At 40.7% G+C, this 24950-nt stretch overlaps 1 protein-coding gene across 1 annotated transcript; it reads left to right on the forward strand.

The window, feature by feature from the left end:
* The first annotated feature begins 6959 nt into the window (after window positions 1-6959).
* nars1 (asparaginyl-tRNA synthetase 1) lies at window positions 6960-22076 on the forward strand. The gene is made up of 15 exons (XM_036588106.1): window positions 6960-7156; window positions 8091-8173; window positions 8303-8368; window positions 9969-10061; window positions 10578-10667; window positions 12592-12670; window positions 15312-15382; window positions 15591-15677; window positions 17166-17387; window positions 18157-18356; window positions 18705-18840; window positions 19614-19727; window positions 20217-20348; window positions 21169-21300; window positions 21499-22076. Exons 1-15 carry the CDS (start codon window positions 7114-7116, stop codon window positions 21628-21630), a joined length of 1680 nt encoding a protein of 559 aa, XP_036443999.1. The 5' UTR covers window positions 6960-7113; the 3' UTR covers window positions 21631-22076.
* Window positions 22077-24950: the final 2874 nt, after the last annotated feature.

Consider the following 24950-nt stretch of genomic DNA (forward strand, 5'->3'; position numbering starts at 1 on the left):
GGCAACCGGTTGCTTGACACGGCGCGTCATTCATATGTGGCGGTGACTCTGCTGCCGTTCCCCCTTCAGCCTGCAGAGGGCGACAAACACCAAAAAAACAGCAGCGCTTGACGTTCAGAATCTCAATCAGGCTTTACTGGCTTTCTTGTCGTTTGCACATTAGACGACTTTGATGCGGTTTCCACATAAGTTATACTGGGGGAAATGGGGGGAAAAGTCACAGAGGCGGTTCATGAGGAGCCCAAACTTTTCCTTTATAGCAGAAACATGACTGCAAAACGCCAGAGGGCGCCCGCGAGCGAGTTCTCAGTGAATGGGAGCGTTAAACAGAGGTGTTAAAATGTTTTATGCTGTTTTGTGCTGTATTCAGGAAATTAATGTGTTCTTTTATATTAACCATTTTTGGGACTTGCTCAGGAGCGCCCTCTAGCGTTAGAGAAAGACGACATTACAGAGTGATCATTCTCCTCTCTATAAGTTCTGTAGAAATCTCTCTTAAGAATTGTGTCCATTTCCTGTAAAGCTAATGGCTGTGTCTGGAACCGAAGACAGCTGTCTCAAGGCCTTGCTGCCTGCGCTGTCTCATAAGTCAGTGCCTTAAAGGCATCGTTGTCCACTGTGTTATTGCTGGTGTTTCTCTGCTATTCTTTTCTAACCGTATCTGCACTGGCACAGAGGATTATGGGATATGCAAGACAGCGAAAGATACAGCCTTCTTAAAACGGCCAAACGGAAGACCCCCAGCAGGCAGCATGACTGGGTGCCTTCAGACACAACCCATCATATCTGTGTACGAGTTTAGCTTACAAACAGAAATAAACTAATAAAGCAAATAAAATTTGTCCCCATCATTTGATCAGGAAAGAAAACAGGGGCTTCTTCCCCAAGTGTACTCTACAGAATACAGTAGCTGACAAAAACTTCCACTTGAATCCTCCAACACATGCACACTGTCTCACAAATATACTGTAAGTAAAGTGCAGAATACGGCATCCAAATGAAATATTAAGCAAATATTAAATTCATAAAGCTACTACAATGTGGCAACGCTTAAGTGCAATTTTTTTTTGACAGAAATATATAAGCCTAAATAACATTACCCTGTCACTTTAGTTAGGGAACATCACTTTACCACATTATCCATTATAATTACATTCGTTTAAGTCCCATTGACTCTATACACCCCTTACACTTCACAGCATGGTATTTTTTAGTTCTATTTTAATTCAAAATTTCTGCATAATTTAGTGTGTGAGATGTAAACAAAGTCTTTCAGAGTGGTTTGGTGTGAAACGGTTCAGATTTCTTTACAGTGGTGGTGATGGGAACCAGGGGTCGCCATGACTACAACACAGATATAGACATTTTATTTACTCTCTAAAACCACCAGTGAACCTACACGAGTCTTCTGAGTTTATATGGAATATTGATGATGGAAAATAGTGAAAAATCTGAAATTCTAGGTTTTCTTTGGGGACTATTTTGACTTATAATGCCCTGTGTGTATCCCTCCACCAAATAAATGATTTTTAACAGAGAAATTTTAGGCCAAAATCTAATGAAACTATTGTAAAACAGTGTCTCAGGCATCAGGGAGTCTATTTGTAGCCATTTTGTGTGATAGCTGTCTGTAAGGGAGCTTTTAGAGGTGGACGTCTGGTTCCTATCACCACCTCTGTGAACAACTCTGACTCTGTAAGTTTCTGTAGAACGGAGCGTTTCAAACCAAACCACTCTGAATGACTCTGTTTACTTCTTTACAATTAAACTGCGCAGAAATTATGAAAATGGGAATCTGATGGGAGAGCCAAGCTTAGTTAGTACAGGCAGTCAGATGAATTTGTCATGTTGTGGGAATAACTGTACAGTAATATATCTCGGTAGTTTGAGTGTGCATGAAAAGTCATGTCCTTCAGTATTTGTTCTGGAGGGACAAGAGTGTTTACAAATGTTATATAACTCAAAGTCTAACTATAGCACACATATAAGCTCTGAGCTTGCGCTTCTTCAACAGCCTACCATTAGAAAACTGTTACCAAGTCATAGTACTACATCTAAATAAGTGTTGATGTGATCAGTATGGGTCAGTCTCCAGCTTTAAGTGAAATGCATCCCGGACTGAAGTATTAAGATGCATCTGTAGTCATGAGCCTCATCACTACAAGCCTTTTTACAGAAAACGTATTTAAAGCTAAACATTTGGGGATTTGGAGACCTCTCTGGTGGAAATGTGTAATTGCATGCAGTTTGCAGACGAACACTTTGTACCATGGGTTGTGCTTCGGCCCCCTTCCCTGAGTGGGTGAATTTGATAATTGAAAGAGAATTCAAAGAGAACTCAGTCTAAACTTGGTGAAGGACGCGTCTTCTGAGGATGTGAGTGAATTATCTGCTATCATCATCATATCTACATCAGTATGATGTTGATTTTGAGATAATTTGAGACCGAACCATCAAGCCGGACCTTCTTTTTGATTCTGTGCATGCGACGTTAATACTTATACAACAGTTAGTTCCGGCCACGCAAGCTAATTGGTTGAGAAGCGTTCTTATTTCTCCATAACATCACGTTTTTTTCACAAACACTGTATCACTCCGCTGAGACGCCGTTGCTAAGCAACGACTTTGACAGCTGTAGAAGGTTGCTCAAGCCACTTGAACGTTTTTACTTCTTGTTTTGCCATAAACAGAAAATGGATACCTTTAAGATCACATTTGACCGACAGCCGATTTGGTCAGACTCTGAAGATGAGACGACACTGAATTCCCAAACTGTCATCACCACTGAGCAGCTTTTCAGTCGGCAGCTGTGACAGAAGAACAGCTAAACAACCTGGAATCAGCCAGAAATGAACCCAACACCATTCGCCAAACTAAATGGGCTGTAAGATGCTTTACAGACTGGCTGGAACAAAACAACATTAATATTGATCTGGCAGAAAATGACAAAACTGAGCTAAACTTGATATTGTGGCAGTTTTATGGCTCAGTCCGTACTTCAAAAGGTGAAGCTTACAGCAGACTGAGCAGCGAGTGAGCAGAGTCCGTTACTCTGACGTAGCAACAAGCTGCTCGTTAAGGAACCATAATTTGGTGAAGGAACTGCGAACATTAAAACATATTAAACGCCGCGTTCACGGCCCAGTTTATTAATTTATTACTTAATTTATTTAACTGTTGTATAAAAGCAAAAGAACACTCCAGGTTGGTGTTATCACCAACGACATCATGGCTGTGATGATCTACGGCAACCAAATCACAGCCGTGATGTTATTTCGCGATAACACACTCCCTCTCGTGTTATACTGCTTAAATAAAGATGCATGATGTGATGTGAAAAACTCCTGACTCGACACCTCTGACTTGTAAACAACTATTTCAGTCTTTACAGGGTGACTCGCAACAGTGCACGCTCACAATATACATCGGGAAGCTTTTAAATAATAACAATAAAGGTTATAATTGTAACACCTAAATATTGTGTATAACTATGTAGGTGTTTCCGTACCCATGGATTCATCACAGCAGAACATAATGAATATATATTATAGCCCATTTTATATAACGTCTAAACTTAAGTGGGTCTTGACAAATCATTTGCATATTAGGTTATTAGATATGCTTTAAAGCAAAATTCCACCAATCTGTCAAAAAAATTTGCATAATCAAATCATTCAGAGTGGTTTGGTGTGAAACGCTCTGTTCTAGAGAAACTTACCGAGTCAGAACTGTTCACAGTGGTGGTGATAGGAACCAGACGTCCACCTCTAAAAGCTCCCTCACAGAAAGTTACTACATGAAATGGTTATGAACAAGTTGCCTGATGCCTGAAACATTCTTTTACAATAATTTTGAGAAAATCTGGGCTTAAAATATATTTTTTAAATCCATTCATGGTGGAGAGATACATGCAGGGTGTAAAATAGTCCCCAAAGGAAACATCATTTTCAAGATTAACCACTGACATTACAAGACACACGTAGGTCATTAGTAGTTTTAGATAGTAAATAAAATTACTATATTCGGCAGTCCGGCTTTAACGAGACTCTGAGGCTGAGAGTGGACAGTGAGTCAGTGGAGAATCTGATGCAACCCACTGCTCTAATTGGGTCAGCTAGTGTGGAGAATTGGCTTTTGTTCTTTGGGCACTTTTTTTCCTTCAGCACTTCTTGCTGTGCAGCTCAATCAGCTCAGTTTCAGCTCTGAGTCAGCCAGGAAAGTAAGACTGAAAGGAAATGTTATGAGTAAACATTCAGACTGACATAAAAATAATGCTGATTGCATCATACACTGAAACGTCCAGCACTTCTAAGGTGAAATTATGTTTATTTTTTAATAAGGCGTGGTCACAAATTACTATATTGAGGCCTTAAATTATATATTGAGGCCACAAATTACTATATCAAGGCTACAAATTAATATATTTAGGCCACGAGTAACTATGTTTATGCTGCCTTCGGGTGCTCATCGGAAGGTTATATGTAAAAAGTAAGAAGTAAAAATGTTAATGTGGCTTGAGCGTCTTCTACAGCGGTCAAACCCGTTGCTTAGCAACGGCGTCTCAGCGGAGTGATACAGTGTTTGTGATGGAATAACAGCACAGTTAGAACGCTTCTCAACCAATCAGCTTGCGTGGCCGGAACTAACTGTTGTATAATTGATTTTAGCTTTGACGTTAAATTTACTGGGACTGATATTTTTTGTTTTGCTGTGTCTGATGACGAACCATGAACTTTAGTACTATGATGAGATGCCCTCGACTTACAAACAGCTTTTTGTGACGACCATCCACATTGAGCTATTCCTCTTCGGCTTCGTTATCCTCTACGGAATTCTTCATCTGGCCTGTGTGGAGAAGGTAAGAATCCACAAAACTCATTCTCTCATAATGTTTTGGTAGACTGGGCTTTCATCAGCCTGAGTGTCCTCTGTAGCAACATTAGGCTATTTCTGCGTGTGGTTGATGTCCAACAACGTTACAGTGATATTCATTTGAAAGCTTGACTTATTAAAATCTGAATTTATGTATCTTTGGTTTAGCTCCATAACAAATGGAAGAATTATGTTGGGCAGACTATAGACTAGGAGGGCTGTGACCAAGTGGACTAGAGGAGATGGAAACAATTAGGACACAGTGGGTAATTTATCTACAACACCCTGAAGCTGAATCCATCAACGAAGCCTTTGTGTTTCTATCAATATTTAGAAAGAATTAAAATTCAAGTCAAACCTGTTCAATCTGTGAACCCACAGTAGTGAAAAAATATTGAGACCGTAGTTATTTACAAGGATCGTGATTATCTGTTTAAATCCAAAGTATTAATAGAGATATTAATAAACTAAATATATACAGAATCATCATTTCTAGGCTACTTTCTATTGGGAGGTGTCTGTCCTAAACTCTAATCCCTAAATTTACACCTGTGAACAAAACACTTACAATTTTTTTTATTATTATTTTAAAGATAATTTTGCTTTCTTTGAAAGTAACATTTAAATATTCTAATTTATCATGAGTTTAAAAAATGAGTTTCAAAAAATGCTTTTACGTCATGTTCATGTCTTGAGTGTTAGTCTGTGGGCTGAGCCTTATTTTAGAGCCAAACCCCTGCATTTTAGAGCAGGAAGTGATATTGCATCACTTTCCCTCATGGCCACATGGTGAGCAGTTGGATCCCGTTATTTTGAAGTAAATGTGTCCCAAAGTCTGAAAATGAGTGTCAAACATTAAGTATTGTTTTTTTGTGTGTTTTAATGAAAAATATGATGATTTTATGTGTGTACAGCTGTTCACAGCTGGGTTTGTTGTTGCAAAATGAGCTAAAATTGTCACCACCGAAAGTCACAACTGAAACATTTGGTAAAGTTTAGTGTCATAATTGTTTTGATAGTGACAAAATGGAATTTTCAATCATTTGTTTTAATAAAATCAACATAATTAAGGTATACAGTCACTCAAAGCACAAGGATTTCATATACAATACTATGCCATTAAAATGTTTGCCATAAAAACATTAAAATAAACATAAGTAAAAGTCAGTATGGTAGAACGTAACAGGAAGTTCCTCTTCTCAAGAAAGCCTGGGATTTATTGTGACTGTCCAATACTAACAATATTTAATCAGTCCTTCGTAAAATTAAATCAGATGAGATTTAATATCTCCCAGCACTGAAGTGCAGCTACACAACTATATTCTCCTAAACAATGTATTAAAAAACTTTTATTTGTTTTATTTTTAGTTTTACAGGCAAAATCTCACTGCCAAGATAAACAGTTTTAAACAATTTACATTATTTTCTAAGACTTTTGTTCAATATATTCAGCACAGGCACATCAGCAAATAGTTTCAAACCACTTATCTGGGCTGTGAGCATATTTCTGCCTGTAAAACCACCGCATATCGTTAGAATGGATGCATGTAAATGTAAAAACGGTAAAAGGTAACAATTTAACAATTTAATTTAATGAAGACTTGGTCAAACTAGGAAATACAGCAAAAAAAAACAGCAAATAATACTGGGCTGCCACAAGGAGAGGTTCCTGAAACACATTAACATACATAAAATAACTATTAGTGTATTAATGTTGTTTTTTATTCTAATATTAGTGTTTTTCCAAACCAATAAATGTTTACAGTTCAGATAAATAGCTATTTATTTCTAATCAATTCTAATTCTGGTTTTATTATTAACTTTACTATTCATTCTAAAATGATTCCATCTAAATAGTTATTAAATTCTAATTTATTTAATTGTATTTATTAAGCAATAATTTATTTATTGCATCAGGAAAAACGAAATTGCATGAATTGACATCATTCAAGCCGCAACCGAATAAAAGTGACCAATCAGCAGAGGCTTTATTCAAACTCCCGCCTCCCAGCTTCAGACCAACCAATCAGTGGTTTGGACGAATTGCGGTTGAACGAAGCGAACCAGTCGTTTGGTGCTGCGTCACAGGCGGTGCGGTGTCTGCGCAGTGCGCACCGAGGACTCGCGGTGGGGAGCAGAGCGGCAGGAGCTGGCCTGACACTCCATTCAGACAATAACAGGTTCAGCGCGGACTGCAGGTGTAGAACTTAATCTGAGCGGTCAGAGAGAGGAAGAGTGGACATGACGGACTCGGTGACCAAGAACGCAGAGGAGATCTCCCTGAGTAAGTCTTCTCTCCTCCTATGGCTACATCGGCGCAAAGGGTTGCATCATCTAGATTGGCGGCTTCCTGTTCGCCAGCGTGCTGTTCCAGTTTCCCAGTTCCACCTTAAACGCTGTAGCAGTTACATGTATCTGCCGCACTATTTAAGGTGGAACGGGAAAATTCGAACAAGAAGCTGATTTAAGCTTCGTGTTTCGCTGCAGTGAGACGCAGCGGGCCTCACCGGTCCTCGCACACCGTCTCAGTCTGTCCACCGTCTCCTCTATTAGGAACAGTAATGACATGAAACAGCATAACATCTGGTCAGAAACTGACCAATCATGACTGTTTTAGAGGGTCTGATACGTGTTATAGTACCAGATGGGCTACAGACTGTAGTTGCGCACTTATTTAACGTAGCAGACCTACAAGGTGTGTCTCTCTAATAAAGCGGCCAGTGAGTAAAAGCACAAGGTAGGTGTTTCTAATAAAGTGGCCAGTGAGTGGAAGCACAAGGCAGGTGTTTCTAATAAAGTGGCCAGTGAGTAAAAGCACAAGGTAGGTGTTTCTAATAAAGCGGCCAGTGAGTAAAAGCACAAGGTAGGTGTTTCTAATAAAGCGGCCAGTGAGTAAAAGCACAAGGTAGGTGTTTCTAATAAAGCGGCCAGTGAGTAAAAGCACAAGGTAGGTGTTTCTAATAAAGCGGCCAGTGAGTAAAAGCACAAGGTAGGTGTTTCTAATAAAGTGGCCAGTTTAATCATATGCACAGCTGCTAACATGTTTAAGTGAAGCTCCATCGCAGCACAGTGACCTATTAATTTAATGTTTGATGATGTTTGTTGATTCTCAACGGAGTGAAAGGTGAGTATTTGAGGTCAGAAGGTGTTTTTTTTTGCCATGTGGGGTCTCAGACTGTTCGACTTGGACTGAACTCGGTTTTAATTTGCCTTGACAGAGGAGCTGTACGTCTCTGACAAGCAGGGCAGCGATCAGGATGGAGACGGGACGGAGCAGAACCCTTTCAAAACCCCCTTGAGGGTAAATCCGTTCATTTTGCATCATCAAATTTGACACGATGCCTCTTTCTAATGCCTTGTGATGCCTTTTCTAATTCTTGTACCCGTTATTTGAGATATAGAGAGTTTGTTTTCTCATGTTATTTTGTAGGCTCTGCTGTTTGCTGGAGCAGAACCGTTCCCAACCATCTACGTGGATTCGCAGAAAGAGGGAGAGGTGAGTTTTGTAGGGATGGGGGGGGGGAAGCTTTCTTATGAACTGTATTGGAAATAATTTTAGATGCTATAACTTTGAGTAGATCACATAAGATATTTATGACAAAACCCTTTAGTGAAGTTCAAAATCATTGGAAGATAAGCTTAAAGCTGCTTTATTGTTCATACAGAACACACTGCCACCCTCACAGTAGAGGATACAGCCTTTTATTGTGTCCTCAGTTACAGCTTTCTGTTCAGGAAGTTCTGTTCTGGCTGTATGGCTGTACGTGTGTCCTGCTCTGTTCGTTTTACTTTTACTTTCTCTTTTGCGTGCTCAGTAATTGTCTGCATGGGCGACAAAGACATTCAGGGTAGCACTGTTAGTAGCAGGCAGTATGGCCCAAAAATGTATATCCAGAATTCAGAGTACTTTATTGTCTGCTACAGAGAAAGGCATTTTAAAGCTTTATATTATACGTAGAAGATTATAAAGATATGAAAAAAAACTATATATATCTATCTATCATGGTATATGCACTGATTAGCCATAACATTCTGACCACCTCCTTGTTTCTACGCTCATTGTCCATTTTATCAGCTCCACTTACTATATAGGTGCACTTTGTAGTTCTACAGTTACAGACTGTAGTCCATCTGTTTCTCTGATACTTTGTTAGCCCCCTTTTACCCTGTTCTTCAGTGGTCAGGACCCCCATGGACCCTCACAGAGCAGGTGCTGTTTGGGTGCTGGCTCATTCTCAGCACTGCAGTAACACTGACATGGTGGTGGTGTTAGTGTGTGTTGTGCTGGTCTGAGTGGATCAGACACAGCAGTGCTGCTGGAGTTTTTAAACACCTCAGTGTCGCTGCTGGACTGAGAATAGTCCACCAACCAAAAATATCCAGCCAACAGCGTCCTGTGGGCAGCGTCCTGTGACCACTGATGAAGGACTAGAGGATGACCAACACAAACTGTGCAGCAGCAGATGAGCTATCGTCTCTGACTTTACATCTACAAGGTGGACTGACAAGGTAGGAGTGTCTAATAGAGTGGACAGTGAGTGGACACAGTGTTTAAAAACTCCAGCAGCACTGCTGTGTCTGATCCACTCAGACCAGCACAACACACACTAACACACCACCACCACATCAGTGTTACTGCAGTGCTGAGAATGATCCAGCTCTAACACTTCACCCTCCCCCTCTATCTCAACAAGAATCAGGACACCCTACCCCTAGATGAGAACACGCAAAACAGAGGGCTAAGGGCTCAGTGGTAGGGGCGAGGGGTGAAATGGGACTGGGCCTTATTGCGTTTAGTTTGCTGGTTTTGTCCATCAGATTGAAGGATTTTAACCCCAAACTAGAATAATTAAACGCTGATTATTTAAAGCTGTACTGAATACTGCAAACTGTGAAAGGATGGCATCACACTACTTCTTGTTCATGGTAGTCACCATAGTGACAGGCAAAGGAGACGAATTTTTATTTGCTGTGTTAGTCTTTGCTCGTTTTTTGACCCCCAGGCTTTAGTATAGAGTTGAGTTTGGAGTCCCCGTCTCTGTTGTTCACCAGTCCCAGTCTGATTTCCCCTTTTCTTTCTCTTTGCATGGTGTCAGCGCTGGGCTGTGATCTCCAAGACCCAGATGAAGAACACGAAAAAACTCTTACACAAGGAACAGATGAAGACAGACACCAAAGACAAGAAGGAGGTATTTATGTGGAAAATGTTTGTGCTGGTACTGTAGGTGAGGCCGTGGCTGCATTGGTGGCCTTCATTCATCAAAGTCATGTTAAAAATAAAAAAAACCCAGATTTAACCAGCTTTACTGACGTACGAACTTTCGTACGATGTGGAAACAAGCAGAGATTTGAATACAGATGGTGAATCAGCTTCACCATCTGTATTCAGCCCTGCCTACCTGTAGCTCATTTACATATTTATTTATTTATACGAAGCACACCCTAATTCGTGCAGATGTTTCGGTGGGGGGGGCGATAAAAATGACAGCAATGGTTCTTCTATTGTTACAGCACTCTAAAAAGAGATTGCATCATTAAAGGGTTCTTTGCATCATGAAATATGTTCTATATAGAACATATTTGGACAAAATAGTTCTATATAGTTTTATATAGCACCCAAAAGAGTTCTTTAATGAATAAGGATCACTGTGTGTGTGTGTGTGTCTGTGTGATGCTGAACAATGTGTCTTGGTGTTCATGGACAGGCTGAGGATGCAGAGAGGAGAGAGAAGAATCTGGAAGAGGCCAAAAAGATCGTCATTGAGAACGACCCAAGCCTGCCAGAGCCCAAAACAGTAAGTCAGAAAATTGCTTTGATTACAAGTCATAGTTCTCCTAGTACCAGTTGTGGTTTGTAGTTACACCATCCCAAACACTATTTTGACATTAAAATGAAACGACTTGGAGTTAAAATGACCGATCTGGTTTAAAAAAATGTATCTCTGCGCCTCTGTGATATTCGTGCATTTGGCCTCATAGACCAAAACTCCAAATTTCACCAGTTTTTTCTTATTTGGGATTCGTTCTTAGGTTAGAACAGAATCTACACACTGAAGAGCACAAAGGTGCGAACAGTTCTGCGCTTTAAGAAAACTTTAAGAGACTTTTTTAGGATCTTTCTCAGGAACACATTTAAGAACAAACTTAGGAAGATATTGGTGAATGAGGCCCAGTGGCTTGGAAATTGCGCAAGTTTGATTTTCAGTTAGAAGAACCGTAATTTGGATTAGCCCAAGTTAAATGAAAATGTCTGAGTGCAGATTTTCATTCTTCACGTCTATAACTTAAGAATAATTCAGCTAGTTTGAATTATTTTCCCTGTAGCTACTTAATAATGAGCCTTAAATTATAATACGTTTGAAATTTAAGGGGTTAAACAGTCTTTTACATGCAATAAACTATGCAAACTTGGGGTTTTGGGAGACTTTCAGTTTTCAAAGAAATCTGCAGGCATATTTTTCCAAAAGTTGGAAAAGTTGGTTGCATTTTCTGCTTCTCAGTTCAGTGATGTTGAGGTCTGGGCTCTGGGGTGGTCAGTCCATTGTTCAGAGAACACCAGCAGCTACTTTATTTGAGAAGTAGGCCATTTCTTGATCTTGTTAGCCGTGTGTTTGGGGTAATTTTTCTCTCTGAAGGCATTACATGATATATTAAAAAATTAGCATTTATCAGAATTCATGATACTTTTGATCAAAACTTGCACTGATTCTCCCATCATGCTTAACTTATGGTTGCTAGCATGGCTGAATATTTAAAAGCTTTAAGTGTTGGGAGAGTTTTGGTGGAGTACCACGTCTTTCAGGTTGGTTATCGTAATTTTTAACAGAGAAAATTCTCATATTTGTGGGTTTCTTTGGTCTCTTGTTCAGCCAACTTGCCGGTTTTACTTTTTTCTCATAACACTGTTTGGAGTGAGTCTCTGAAAGCCCTAACACTTCTCTCCACCCCTCTATTTCAACAAGAATCAGGACATTCTACCCTTAGATGTGAACGCGCAAAACAGAGGGGTAGGGCTAAGTGGTAGGGGTGAGGGGTGAAATGGGATTAGTGAGTTCTCAGCTTGACTGTAGCTTATAGTTGAAATTGAGAACTCAAAGCATTTCCCACCCAAAAAACTGACTTTGATCTTGACCTCTCTCCTGAAATCACTTTCAGTTTTAGCTGGACTTCATGTATGATGGTGTTTAGATGTGTCCTTTATGAACTGCTGCAGCAGCTTCTCTGAGGCTTTTGAACAATTCAAATTTTCAAAGTTTCATCATTTTTTTGGCATCTGTTGGTCAAACCGGTAAATCAAACAGCAGCTATGTATTAAAAAAAATTCCTGCAGGTTGATTGTATCTGGGAAACCACCCATGATTAGGAATGTAAGTTGCTGAGGATCTTTGCCTGTCTTGGTCACATCAGTTCCAACCAGAATTTCAGCTCTTTGCTCAGAAGTCATGCCAGCACTTTCTCTTTCGCCAGCTGGCTTCCAGCCAGTTGTGCGGTGGTGTTGTAATTTAATCAGAACTTTATGGTGGATTTTAGTACCTCTAGTGTACTTTTAGGGCCCAGATGCACCAAACATGTTGACTACACTCAGGTAAAGGGGGGAAATTACATTTGTCGGTATCACTGCAAAAGCTAAGCTACTATGGCTTTGCTCACTAGCCGTCTGTAAGCTCCTTGTTATCTAATGGGTTTAAAACTGATGTGCTGTTTTTCTGTGTGTCTCAGGCCAAGATCTTCCAGCTGGAGTCTCTGAGGGAACAGAGGGTGAAGGTGTTCGGCTGGGTCCACAGGTTACGCCGGCAAGGTGTGTTTCATCTATCGCCAGTCTTACTCAACATAACAAAATAATGTTACGTTATTTGCGTTAAGCAAATCTTATATATATGCTGCCGGGGTAGACACTGCCGGTTGCCCACTGCCCTGTCCACAACATTGTGGCCATGTGCCTTGATGTTTATTTTTGCTTGCTTTTAACCCTTTCAACAACGCTGTTTGGTGGGACACAGAAATAATCAAACAAATTAGTAGGGCTGGACGATTTGGGAAGAATATGTAATCGTGATTATTTTCTGTGAATCCAAGTCCAGGCCTGTTATTTTGGCCAGAAGACCAGAACATCCACTTTTTTCTGGTTTGAGACTTGAACACTGAACATGCCAGACTCCCAGTGAGTTGTGTTTGGGATGTCACAGCATAGTTGTTTTGGTTGCTTCTGATTGGTCTAACTCATCTACAGGCAGTTTACAGGCTCTGATATTAAGTTAATGTCCCCAGTTAAAACAACATTGGTAATAAAAAAAAGGCTATAATTAAAATATCAGCTTTTGCGATTTGAAAAGTGCACTCTTTTAAATTGCGATATGACAGCAATTAATATTTCAGCCCTACAAACCAAGTTTCATCGAAATTTGTTAAGCACCACAATAGCCTATATGATGAAGTGATGACCCCAGCCGTTTCTTTCTTGACGAGTAGGTTTGCCTGGCATCAAATTCCTCCCTTCCCTCAAACGCAGCACAACAGCAGTTCAGTCATTATTCAGCATCCCACAGACATGTCATCTTCATTGGCCAGTCAAAACTAAGATATCATTACCGAAATGCGAAGAGAGAGCCACAATTTATGTGCAGTGAAGATGATTTCATTTTCACATATTCAGATTTCTTTGTTTGGTAGCTTCTGATCAGCAGACGACAAAGGGTTAACATACAATATATGGTCAAAAGTGTGTCAACACCTGACACCTATATGAGCTTATTGGACATCCCATTCCAAAACCATGGGCATTCTCTTTTTTGCCAAGGCTTTCCACAAGATTTTGTGTGTTGGTGAGAATTTGTGCACAAACCCTGCAAAACAGCTCAGCTCATTATCCCACCTCCACCAAACTTTACTATTGGCAGCCACGTTCATCCATCAGGCTGCCAGATAGTGAAGCTGATTCATCACTCCAGAGAACATGGTTCACTGCTCCACAGTCCAGTGGCGGCGTGCTTTACATCAGTGTAGCTCAACTCTGGTTCTAGGCCCACTGCTCTTTTAGTGCTTTCCCTGCTCCCAACACACGTGACACAACGAATCAGCTCATTAACAAGCCCTTACCGAGTTCAAGGGGGCATACTGAAGCAAGGAAAACACTAAAATTAGCAGGACAGTGGACCTCCAGGACTCCAGGGTTGAGTTGCTTTACACCACTTTTCTGTTTTCTACGTGTACTTAATGTCTATTTTAATGGAAAATTTAATGAACAATTGGTCATCTCTGATTTGCACAGTGCAGTATGTGGATTACTCCCAAAACAGTGTAGCATGTAACTGAATAACTTTCTCACAGTAGTCTACACATAATAAATTTAGTGTAAAAGAAGCTGTAATGTAGATTGTACAGGCCTACAAAAGAAAATACAGTTGAGTTACTGTTAGCCACCCTGTTGATATAAGACAGTCTCTCTGGGGCTGCAGTCAGAAACTGTTAGTGAGTTCTCAACTTGACTGTAGATTATAATGGAGACTGAAAACCCCACAGACATTTTTGATAAACTCAAAAGCATTTCCCACCCGAAAAGAACCACTCGAGTGACCTTGATTATTTTCACACCTCTCTCCTGAAATCACTCGTAGTTTTAGCAACTTGTATGAGGGTTCGTAGGTGCATGATAGTGGGCTGAGAAATACTGTTTTACACCACTCCGACAGTTGCCATTGTGCATAGTCATCTTAGGCTTGTGTGCAGCTGCTCAACCATAGAAACCCATTTCATGAAGCTCGCAGTGCTCAGTTCTTGGGCTACCATTGCCTCCAGAGGCAGTTTGGAACTCTGTAGTGAGTGATAAAACAGAGGATATGCGTTTTTTTGCAGGCTTTAGCACTTACAGTTGTCTGGGGCAGATTTAGCATGGCAGAAATTAAAATACGACCCATTCTACTGCCAGGGTTTGTGGAGATTGCGTGGCTGTGTGCTTGATTTCATACACCTGTTAGCAATGGGTGTAGCTGAAACCCTTGAACTCCCTATTTATACTTTTGGCCACATAGTTTATGTAAAGCATTATTGTTGGCAATCTGCGTCCATTTCGGTGCGTCTAAAATTGGTGTAGAACCCAATTTCTGTGGCCTTGAACTGTTATTAGAGTTCATCTGCAAATTACTTCATATGTGGAAATCATGGATGTCATTATGGAGCCATTAGAAGATAAAAACTGGGCAAAGGTTTTGCAGTGGCCTCTATTCGTAATAGATCTCCAAAATGAAAAGCAGCATGGGAGTAGTGGTAAGTGGTACGGAAGGAAATGTGTTATGATCTCCAATTTATGTTTATGAAGAAAACAAGCAGAAGTATTGCTGGGGTTAATGCTTCTATGTGTTTGAATAGATCAGGAATGTATAGCTGTTTCTGGAATGTCATGCAGTTTGTACTAATATTGATTGTATTGTGTGGCATTTTAGGGAAGAATCTTCTGTTCATCGTGCTGAGAGACGGAACAGGCTTCCTGCAGAGCGTCCTCACTGATAAGCTGGTACGTATCTTAAGAAGATTCATATGAAACCCTAGTCCTAGTTTTGGGGGGGGCGAGGTCTTTTCTGACGGTGTGGGTCAATTGAAATACTAGCATAATAAGAAAAGCCTTTTTCTGTTCTTTTAGTTCTTCTAGATTAGTGTTGTTTAGTCTGTTTTTTCTGTTCTTGTTTGTGTGTAATGTTCAGAGTTGATTCTTTCTCTTGCAGTGTCAGTGCTATAATGGGCTGGTGCTGTCCACGGAGAGCACAGTGGCTCTGTATGGGACCGTGAAGCCTGTCCCTGAGGGAAAACAGGTAAACCTCCATGTCCAGGTTTCACTCGGTGTACAGTATCAGTCACACTAGACTGACAAACTGTTCCAGTGTTAAAAGTGGAATTTTGGCTCCATTTACTCAGCCATGCTGTTGTTACAGGTGTGGCTTGGCGTTATGTTGAAATAAGCATGGTTGTTCTGGAAAAATTTAACGTTTGAAATGTAACCATTTGATGATTTCTTTACAGTGGTGGTGATAGGAACCAGGGGTCGCCATGACTACAACACAAATATAGACATTTTATTTACTGTCCAAAACCACAAGTGAACCTACACGAGTCTTCTGAGTTTATATGTAATGTTGATGGTTGTAAAACAGTCAGAAATCTGAAAAAAAAAAGTTTTCTTTGGGGACTGTTTTGCCTTGGAACAATATATATGTAGCCCTCCGCCATGAATGGATTAAAAAAATGTATTAAAATACAATTTAGACCAAAACTTTGTCACAAAACTACCATAAAACAGTGTATCTGGCATCAAGCAGCGTATTCACAATCATTTCATGTAATGATTTTCTGCGAGGGAGCTTTTAGAGGTGGACGTCTGGTTCCTGTCACCACCACTGTGAACAGTTCTGACTCAGTAAGTTTCTCTAGAACAGCACATTTCACACCAAACCACTCTGAACGACTCTTTACATCTCACCCATGTAATTTTGTAGAATTTTTTTGAAAAATTGGTGGAGTTGCCCTTTAATAGTGACTTCAGTGACATGCAAGATAACCCAAAAATGCTTATCCATAAACCTGAAAGCCTGAAATCTGAAAGGTTGACTTGTCAGGCCACAGTAGACATTTCCACAGAGTCCATTTCAGATGAGCTTGAGCCCAGAGAAGTCGGTGGCGTTTCTGGACATTTCTGACAAATGGCTTTTTAAGGTGCTACAGTCTAAACTGGGATTTGTGGATGCAGCAACAGATTTTATTTGTCAAAGTGTTTTATGAGCCCTTATGGTGATATCAATCACTGAAGCATGCCAGATTTGAATGCAGTGTGGTCTGAGGGATCGAAGTTCACAGGCTTTTCTTTTTTTTTTCTTTTTTATTTCTTTATTGCTTTATTTATTTATTTCAGAGAGCCTTGACCCATCCTTGCTTATAAAGGACTTGGCCTTTTTTGCTTATTTTTTACACAAGCATGATTGCACTACCTGTTTAAGCTGTTTTTTGAACATTTCCACGTTTTATAATAATAACGATAGGCGTGAAGATGTTCCATGTGTGCTGATAACTTGTTGGTAGCTAAAAGCTACTATTATTCAAAACTAGTCTGTTAATGTTTTTGAAATAGTTATACATATGCATCCATTTTGCTATTTTAATGTTTATTAAACAAATTGTAAGTTGAATCTTCTAGGCAGTTATATAGAAAAACAAAACATATGTTCAGTCAGACGGGTCCACACTTTCGATTATATACTGTATATTACTTTCTGGGCTAACCATGAGAGACGTGTGTGTGTGTGCAGGCTCCAGGAGGCCATGAGCTGCACTGTGATTTCTGGGAGCTGGTTGGCCTGGCTCCAGCAGGGGGCGCTGATAACCTACTGAACGAGGAGTCGGATGTGGACGTGCAGCTGAACAACAGGCACATGATGATCCGTGGGGAGAACGTCTCCAAGATCCTGCGCGTGCGCTCCACCGTCACCCAGTGCTTCAGGGACCACTTCTTTAGCCGCGGATACTACGAGGTAGCCCTGTGAAATCCTCTGTATCCTGATGAGATTCACTTAATTAAACCACAGGCTTTTTTTTCAGTTATTAATGTTTAGACTTATTATTGAGTGGCTGCTATGAATTTTTCAGTAACTACCAGGAAATAAAGGTCTACGTTCTGTAGTAACAGCGATGAATTAGATGTGTGGATTCACATGAATCTTCACAACTAGTCTTGTCATTTTTAGTCGTTATCACGTTTAATTGAAACTGTAAAGTTAAAAAAATTAATTAAGGATTGTTAGTCTCGCAGCATCACATGCTTTATTGTATTTCTTCTAGAACACAATGTTCTTCTCTAATAGAACAAGCTCTTAAACTAATACTTTAGTATTAGTTTGGTTGACTCTTAAGCTTTTAAGCTTAAAAAGCATAACTATTACAATGATAATTGAAGCTGTAGAAGATTAAAAAAAAATCTGAGAAAGCTAAATAGTTACTGTGCATTATAATAAGGTTAGCAGTCTCAATTATGATGTACAAAGTGATCACATCTTACTTTGATGAGAAATTGCTATATAAACGGTTGATAATTATGTCGTAGTCATTTAATAACTTCATATTTGTATTGAAATACTAGAACATCCAGATTGCACTCTTCAGTATTTGGTTAATATTATTTAAATCTACAGTATTTAGTGTAGATTAAATGGTAGCTTAGACATCAGGGCAGGTCCAGGTGTATGAGGTTCAAAATAAATGACCAGCCTGTTTGCTGACCGCTCGCCTCTGTTTTGTGTGCAGATAACCCCTCCCACACTGGTGCAGACACAGGTGGAGGGTGGCTCCACCCTCTTTAAGCTGGATTACTTTGGAGAGCAGGCGTACCTGACCCAGTCTTCCCAGCTGTACCTGGAGACCTGCATCCCTGCGCTGGGAGACACCTTCTGCATCGCCCAGTCGTACCGAGCTGAGCAGTCTCGCACTCGCAGACACCTGTCCGAGTGAGTAACACATACACACACACAAAGTGGACACTCCTGTATTGCCCAGTTTTATCGCTGACAGCAGTTCTGCGTCCCAAGAAGTTGTCTGAGTATACATGCACACAAGTGCTCACTTTATTAGGTACACCTACATTGTCCATTTAAAATACCCTAGCGCGCAACCACATTCATCAGTGGTCAGGACCACCGTAGAGAAGGTATTATACGAGTGGTGGATCATTCTCAGCACTGCAGTGACTGACTTAGTAGTAGGGACAATTCTAGGATAACAGCCCTTAATGTGTCTCCATGTAAATCAGCTTTAATCTTTGAAGAAGCTTCTTCATTGTGATTTCTGTTTTTTAGGTACACCCACATCGAGGCCGAGTGTCCCTTCATCAGCTATGACGACCTGCTGAACCGACTGGAGGATCTGGTGTGTGACGTGGTGGACCGTGTCCTGAAGTCCCCTGCTGCTGCCCTGCTCTACGATATCAATCCTGTATGACCGCTGACCTCACACCTGTCCCTCTTTTAATGCTAAAGCACTGTTGTAGCTGGATTGGTTTTCCTAGGGGAGGTTGGGTAATGTATAGAATTGCACAACCTCAGGATAAAGTATCCAAGTCATTTCTCCAAATTTCCACGTATAGCTCAGACTGAAAGGTCATAGCCCGATGTTTACATCAGCATTACGCCACAGGACACACTCAGTAATCTGCAGTATGTAGTTCTCTCCAGTATGAATCTGCAGTGTGTAGTTTTTACAGAATTAAATGTTATATAAAAATGTCAGTTTGCAGAATATTCCACACACTCAGACTGTAAACACTACACACATCGTAGATGAGTACTGGATTAAAATCGCTTTTCAATTTTATCACTTATCACTTTAGTTACAGAACCTCCCCAGGTAAAACTAATCCAGCTGTAACAGGTCTTGATACAGCACCAGTTAAAAATGAGGCTTAGGCCTGTAACATCACTTATGCTACATTGCTGTGCTAAACTGTGCAGTTCTAATGTACATTTTCACTTGTAACATTATTTTCACATATATCAGATGCAGTCTGTATTAATTAGCTACTGGACAAGTCAGTTATCCATTATTAGTAACCAATAGCTTGAGTTTTCTGAGCTATACTGCACGATTTGCATTGATCCTACTAAGAGACAGATGCAGAAGCTTTGAAGTCAGACAGGCGTTCAGTTGAAAAGCTTGGCCTTTGTCTCATTGTAATTATGTTGTGTGTTTTGATGTTAATAATTTTGTAGAACTTCAAGCCCCCCAAGAGACCATTTAAAAGGATGAACTACACTGATGCTATTGTCTGGCTGAAGGAGCACGACATCAAAAAGGACGACGGGACCTACTACGAGTTCGGAGAGGTCTGTATGCTGTATATTTGACCAACAGCCTAACAATACAAGGCTTGAGATTTGAATACAGCTAGATACTTATTTTACCCGAAAACAAATACTTTATTAAATAAATTCATTTATTGCGATTAAATATAACAACATTCCAAAATTTTTGAAAGAAATCAGCACCTTCAGATCTGTAAAGACACACTGTATGTCCGAATATTTGCGGACACCTGCCTATTCAGCCCACACTTAGCATTGGACATGGTGACCTTAGGCTCATGTATGGCTGCTCCAGCATTTCTCATTCTATTGACCAGTGTTTTTTTTATGGCAATCATACAAGCTGTGTTTGCACAACTGAACACAAAGTAACTGAATTCCCTAATAAGAAGGGCTGTCTGGATACTTTTGGATATATTGTGCATATCATGGCATTTTTTCAACCCTGATAGATGAAAGGTAATTCAGCTCGTTCATTTGCTCTCTGCCTCTTTGTAAATTCTCTTTCAGGATATCCCTGAAGCCCCTGAGAGGCTGATGACGGACACCATTAACGAGACCATCCTCTTGTGCCGTTTCCCTGCTGAGATCAAGTCCTTCTACATGCAGCGCTGCCCCGAGGACCGCCGTCTCACCGAGTCGGTCAGTAAGATATTCAGACTGTGATGATGTAAGAGGGGCTTCACGTTATGCTTTTCCTTAAGGCCGAAAAACATGAGGTGCACTGCACAGCCTTTTTTCCTTGTGCTTTCTGGAAGCTATTTCTGGCTGTGCTTTTCCTTGTTGCACTGTAACGGTCAGTCCGCTGCAGTAATTAGCTGTTGTTTTAGTATGTACAGGCGGAAAGCTCTGGCCCTTGGCCTTTTACAAAGTCATCTGCCATGAAGTAGCCAGCAAAAGCAAGCTACGTTAAAAAAAATAAAATAAAGTGTTCTTTGTCATGATGAACAATTTTACAAACTGAATTTAAGTTCAGGGTATTCAGTGACTGCAACCACTAATATCTCCTTTTTTCCACCGGTCACTGAAGGTCTACCTTACCTTTATTTGGTCCGCACAGAATAAATTATGGTGTGGCTACTTCTCAACATTTTTGAACTTGTGCTCCAAACAAAAAACTGCCAAAAGAGTTAAGCCCATTTCACTGTTGCTGGCTTTCTCACCAGGTGATGTAGCTCTATATGAAGAGGAGGAGATTCAGTCAACCTGTCAGAGTTAAAACTAGATTCTTTGATCTGTTTATTAGCCTACATTGTATATTATAGCACAGACATTGCACTGCTTGACTGTTTCAGCATAGAAACGGCTAGCATGCCGCGCGATAATGATAATATAGGAGCGTCTGGTGTGAAGTGGGCTTTACAAAATGCTGGTTCTGATAATAATAGTTTATTTAATGTTTACTCGTGTGTGTCTGTGTGTGTGTGTGTGTGTGTGTGTGTGTGTGTGTGTGTGTTTTCAGGTTGACGTGCTGATGCCTAACGTTGGGGAAATCGTTGGAGGGTCCATGCGTATCTGGGATGCTGATGAGCTCCTGGAGGGCTATAAGAGAGAAGGCATTGACTCCACCCCCTACTACTGGTACACTGACCAGGTATGTTCAAGTGGTGTCCACCCCCTACTTGTAGTACATTTACGAGCATGTTCCCTGGGGTATTCCATCCCCTACTACCTTATGTGCGTGTACTTAATGCAGTGGCTGGTCCATATATACCCCCACCCCCCAATTTCAAAGGAATGCCTCAACTGTCATGACTAGCTTTAACATGCTTTTGATGGCTGTCCGTTTCAGAGGAAGTTTGGAACGTGTCCACACGGAGGATACGGTCTCGGCCTGGAGCGCTTCCTCACCTGGTTGCTCAACCGGCACCACATCCGCGATGTGTGTCTCTACCCGCGCTTCATCCAACGCTGTCGGCCTTGAAGCACGCATGCACACGCTCCTGCCTGAGCCCCGCCAGCCAGCCTGTGTATCACTGGAAGAGACCAACACGCCACAGTGACACAAATATCGCTTGCTAACTTTCTGCTAGAGCAAACCAGAAAATCAATAACCGTCTGTCTGTATTTTAATATTTAATCAGACTGCAATGTTACAACAACCAGATTTCGTGCAAGTGCATTGTTAAGAGTACGTATCTGTTCCTAATAACTGTATGTAATACTGCCTTCTTTCATTTTTCTGAAAAACAAGTAACTGTAAAAAAAATAACTGCACAGTTCACTCTTGAAGGCCGCAAGAAATCCAGCATTCATTAATCTGTGTTTAAAACCATAATCAGACTGCAGTATGTAGTACCATCTGATTTATTGCATAAGTGCACTGCTCAGAGCAATTCTGTGGACTTAATAAAAGTACGTAGTACTCTATCGTGCAGGCTGTTTCATTTGTCTGGAAAGCAAATTCGAAGTCACACTAAGGTTAGCTACGATGTAGGGTTCAGTTCCTTGTTCAAATTATAGTGGTTTAAATATTAGATCAGTTAGTATGTACAAGCTAAGGAGTGATATGAGCTGCATAATCATGGTTGCATCATATTCTCACTATCGTCAGGTCACAAGTTCGATCCCGGACATGCCGTAGCCATCAGGAGTCCAAGGGAAACTCCTTGCTTGAGGCCACAGAACCATTTGGTGGGATGAAGTAGTGACATATTGGTACTACGTTTGTGTCGGTATTGTGCCACAGTGTTATTTTAAACCCAAAAACAATCAAATAAGTTCAGTTCACTCACACAGATGCCAAATAAGTGAAAGCAGAGCACATTTTTAAATCCACTATCCAATAAATGCCAAAGCTTCAATCCAACACCAATTTCTAAATGTTAAACAGCGCTGCTAACTAAAGGAGAGTAGCTGGTTAGCATTAGCTTAGCTAGCATGCTGCCAGCTCAGCTCACCACAGAACAGGTTCAACTCTGACTAACAAAAGCTTTACTGACACGTTTAGATGATAATGACTCAACTTTTAGGCAGCGAAGTTGAGCAGCTGAGGTTGGAGGGACAGAAGGCTGAAATTAAACCTGTGGTGAGAAGCTGTAGCCTCCTAGCTAAGCTAATAGCTAATGAGATCCAAACACTGCAGTACAGGTTCAGTTCAACTAACTGGTGCCCTGCTAAAACAAGTATAGACAATAAAAACGTATAACAGCGCGAGCAAAGTCGACTGAGTGGTGTTGGAGCTGAAATTGATCCTGTTCTGTAGTGTTTTAAGCTGTAGGCTAAGCTAACGCAAACAGGCAGTGTCTCCCACTGCAGTACAGGCTCCATTTCAGCAAACAGATGCTTAAAAAACACCTTTGTAAAGGATAAAGTTTCATGTCTAAGATCACAAATTGAAATGTCTGGTGTTGAAGTGACAGAAACATAAAGAACAGAATTGTTTTGAGGTGTTTTGAGCTGTACTCTGCGACAGTAATGCTAGCATAGTTAACTAGCTGGCTACAGTTGCAGCCCACCAGAGTACAGGCTTATTTTCAGTAACTGATGCACAAATAACACCAGTTTAGAGTGTAAAAAGTCTGAAAGCACAATTAGAGACTGTAGTTGGAGTGACAGACAGAAGATGATGTGTGTTGTGGTGGGTGCTGTGTGTGTAGATATTAGCCTGTTAGCAGTTAGCCAATCTTTTGTGTAGTTTTCTCTAGTATTAAAAAGAAACCATAACTCATCGACTGATTCTACACCAGCACAGATTGGCACGGCATGGTACAGCACTGAGAACCATTTGCCTCTACATTGGAATAGAGGCCCAAGAGAGGATAATTGGCCTCGCTCTCTGGGTGGATAGGATGGTCCTCTCTCTTCCTCGTCACTCAGTGTGATGCTAGGCAACACTAGCATCTGTTAACTATATAACAGAAATGGTAGGTAGGGTTTTTCTAGGAGACCTAGGTGGAATTGGGAAGGAAAAAAAGTCTCAGGTCCAGAAACTCCTGTGGAGTTCCCCTGTGGAACAGCAGTGGAACTTCTTGCAACATGGCATCCATCAGCCATAGGAACTGAAGTTTGTTAGGCTCCATTCTTTCTGGACCATTCTGGTCTAAAATGCTAACACTCCAAAACAAGAGGTGTGACATTTACATTTAGTTATTTAGCAGATGTTCTTATCATGAGCAACTTCCAAACAGTTCCTGTTACCTCAGACATGACTGCATGTGGCACAACATCCTTGTGGTGCTTGTCGTGTTTGGCCAAATCTGCATTTTTTATTTCATCTCTACGTGCTGCTAGGAAACATACTTCATTGACCGAAACAACCACAATGAAAACACGCCTCAAACATCTTTCAAACAGTTTTAGTATCACTAGCCACACCGGCCAGGAAACCAGATGACAACCCAAAACAGACACGTATAGAGGCGAGGGTATTTGTAAGGCAATGATTTTATTCACACAACAAATAAAACCAAATAGACCTGAGCTCTAGCTTATTTCTGGCTGAGGTCACCTAGGCTCCAGCAGTCCCCCTACTGGCTTGGTGAGCTTTGCTTTGTCTCCATGCTCCTACACTAAATTAGTCCTAGCTGTCAATGATTAGTGAAGGCGGCTGGGGACGAAGGGCAGCCATGCCTCTGAGCCACCACGTTGTTTTCTAAACAACATTATATGAGGGTATTTTTGACGTCTGTCCAGTAATATCGGCTGTATGTAAAGGAAACAAGCAACTGGGATGGTGAAAGTAAAGTTCAGTGTAGGCCTGGGCGAGGTAGTCGGATGTCTTCAGTGATTGACAGGTGAACCAATGTCAATGCATAAAAGATGATACTTCTTGTGTTGGGAAAGAGAACTGAGAAAGAGCTAAAAAAGGCTAACCGTTGAAGTCCCAGGGAACATTTACAATGTAAACGTTTAAAATACTTGTATGACAGAGTCTTATATTAAACAAAACTTGGATGAAATATGTAAGCAATAAATACGATAAAAAAAACAGCTTAAAATGCTGATCAGACCTATCTCAGAGCTGTGTGGGTGTGGCTAATGAGCAGCTTGATTGACAGCCCTCTGTCCAACACTCCTGGCCTGCTCCACCCCCATACAGAACTAAAATCATTATGCAGGTTTTATGTGATGCTAACTGGACAAAGAAAGTCATGGACAAACAGACATAAATATGGATGGATGGATGGACAAATAAATGAAAAAAAATGATGTTGGCGTATCACGGCAGCTACAAACAGGTGGCCTAGCTTGCTAGCTTTTTTGTGTGGGCGGGGCAACAGATGTCAGCCTTGTGATTGGTCA

Source organism: Colossoma macropomum, unplaced genomic scaffold, assembly GCF_904425465.1.
Source record: "Colossoma macropomum unplaced genomic scaffold, Colossoma_macropomum, whole genome shotgun sequence".
NCBI classification, from domain to species: Eukaryota; Metazoa; Chordata; class Actinopteri; order Characiformes; family Serrasalmidae; genus Colossoma; species Colossoma macropomum.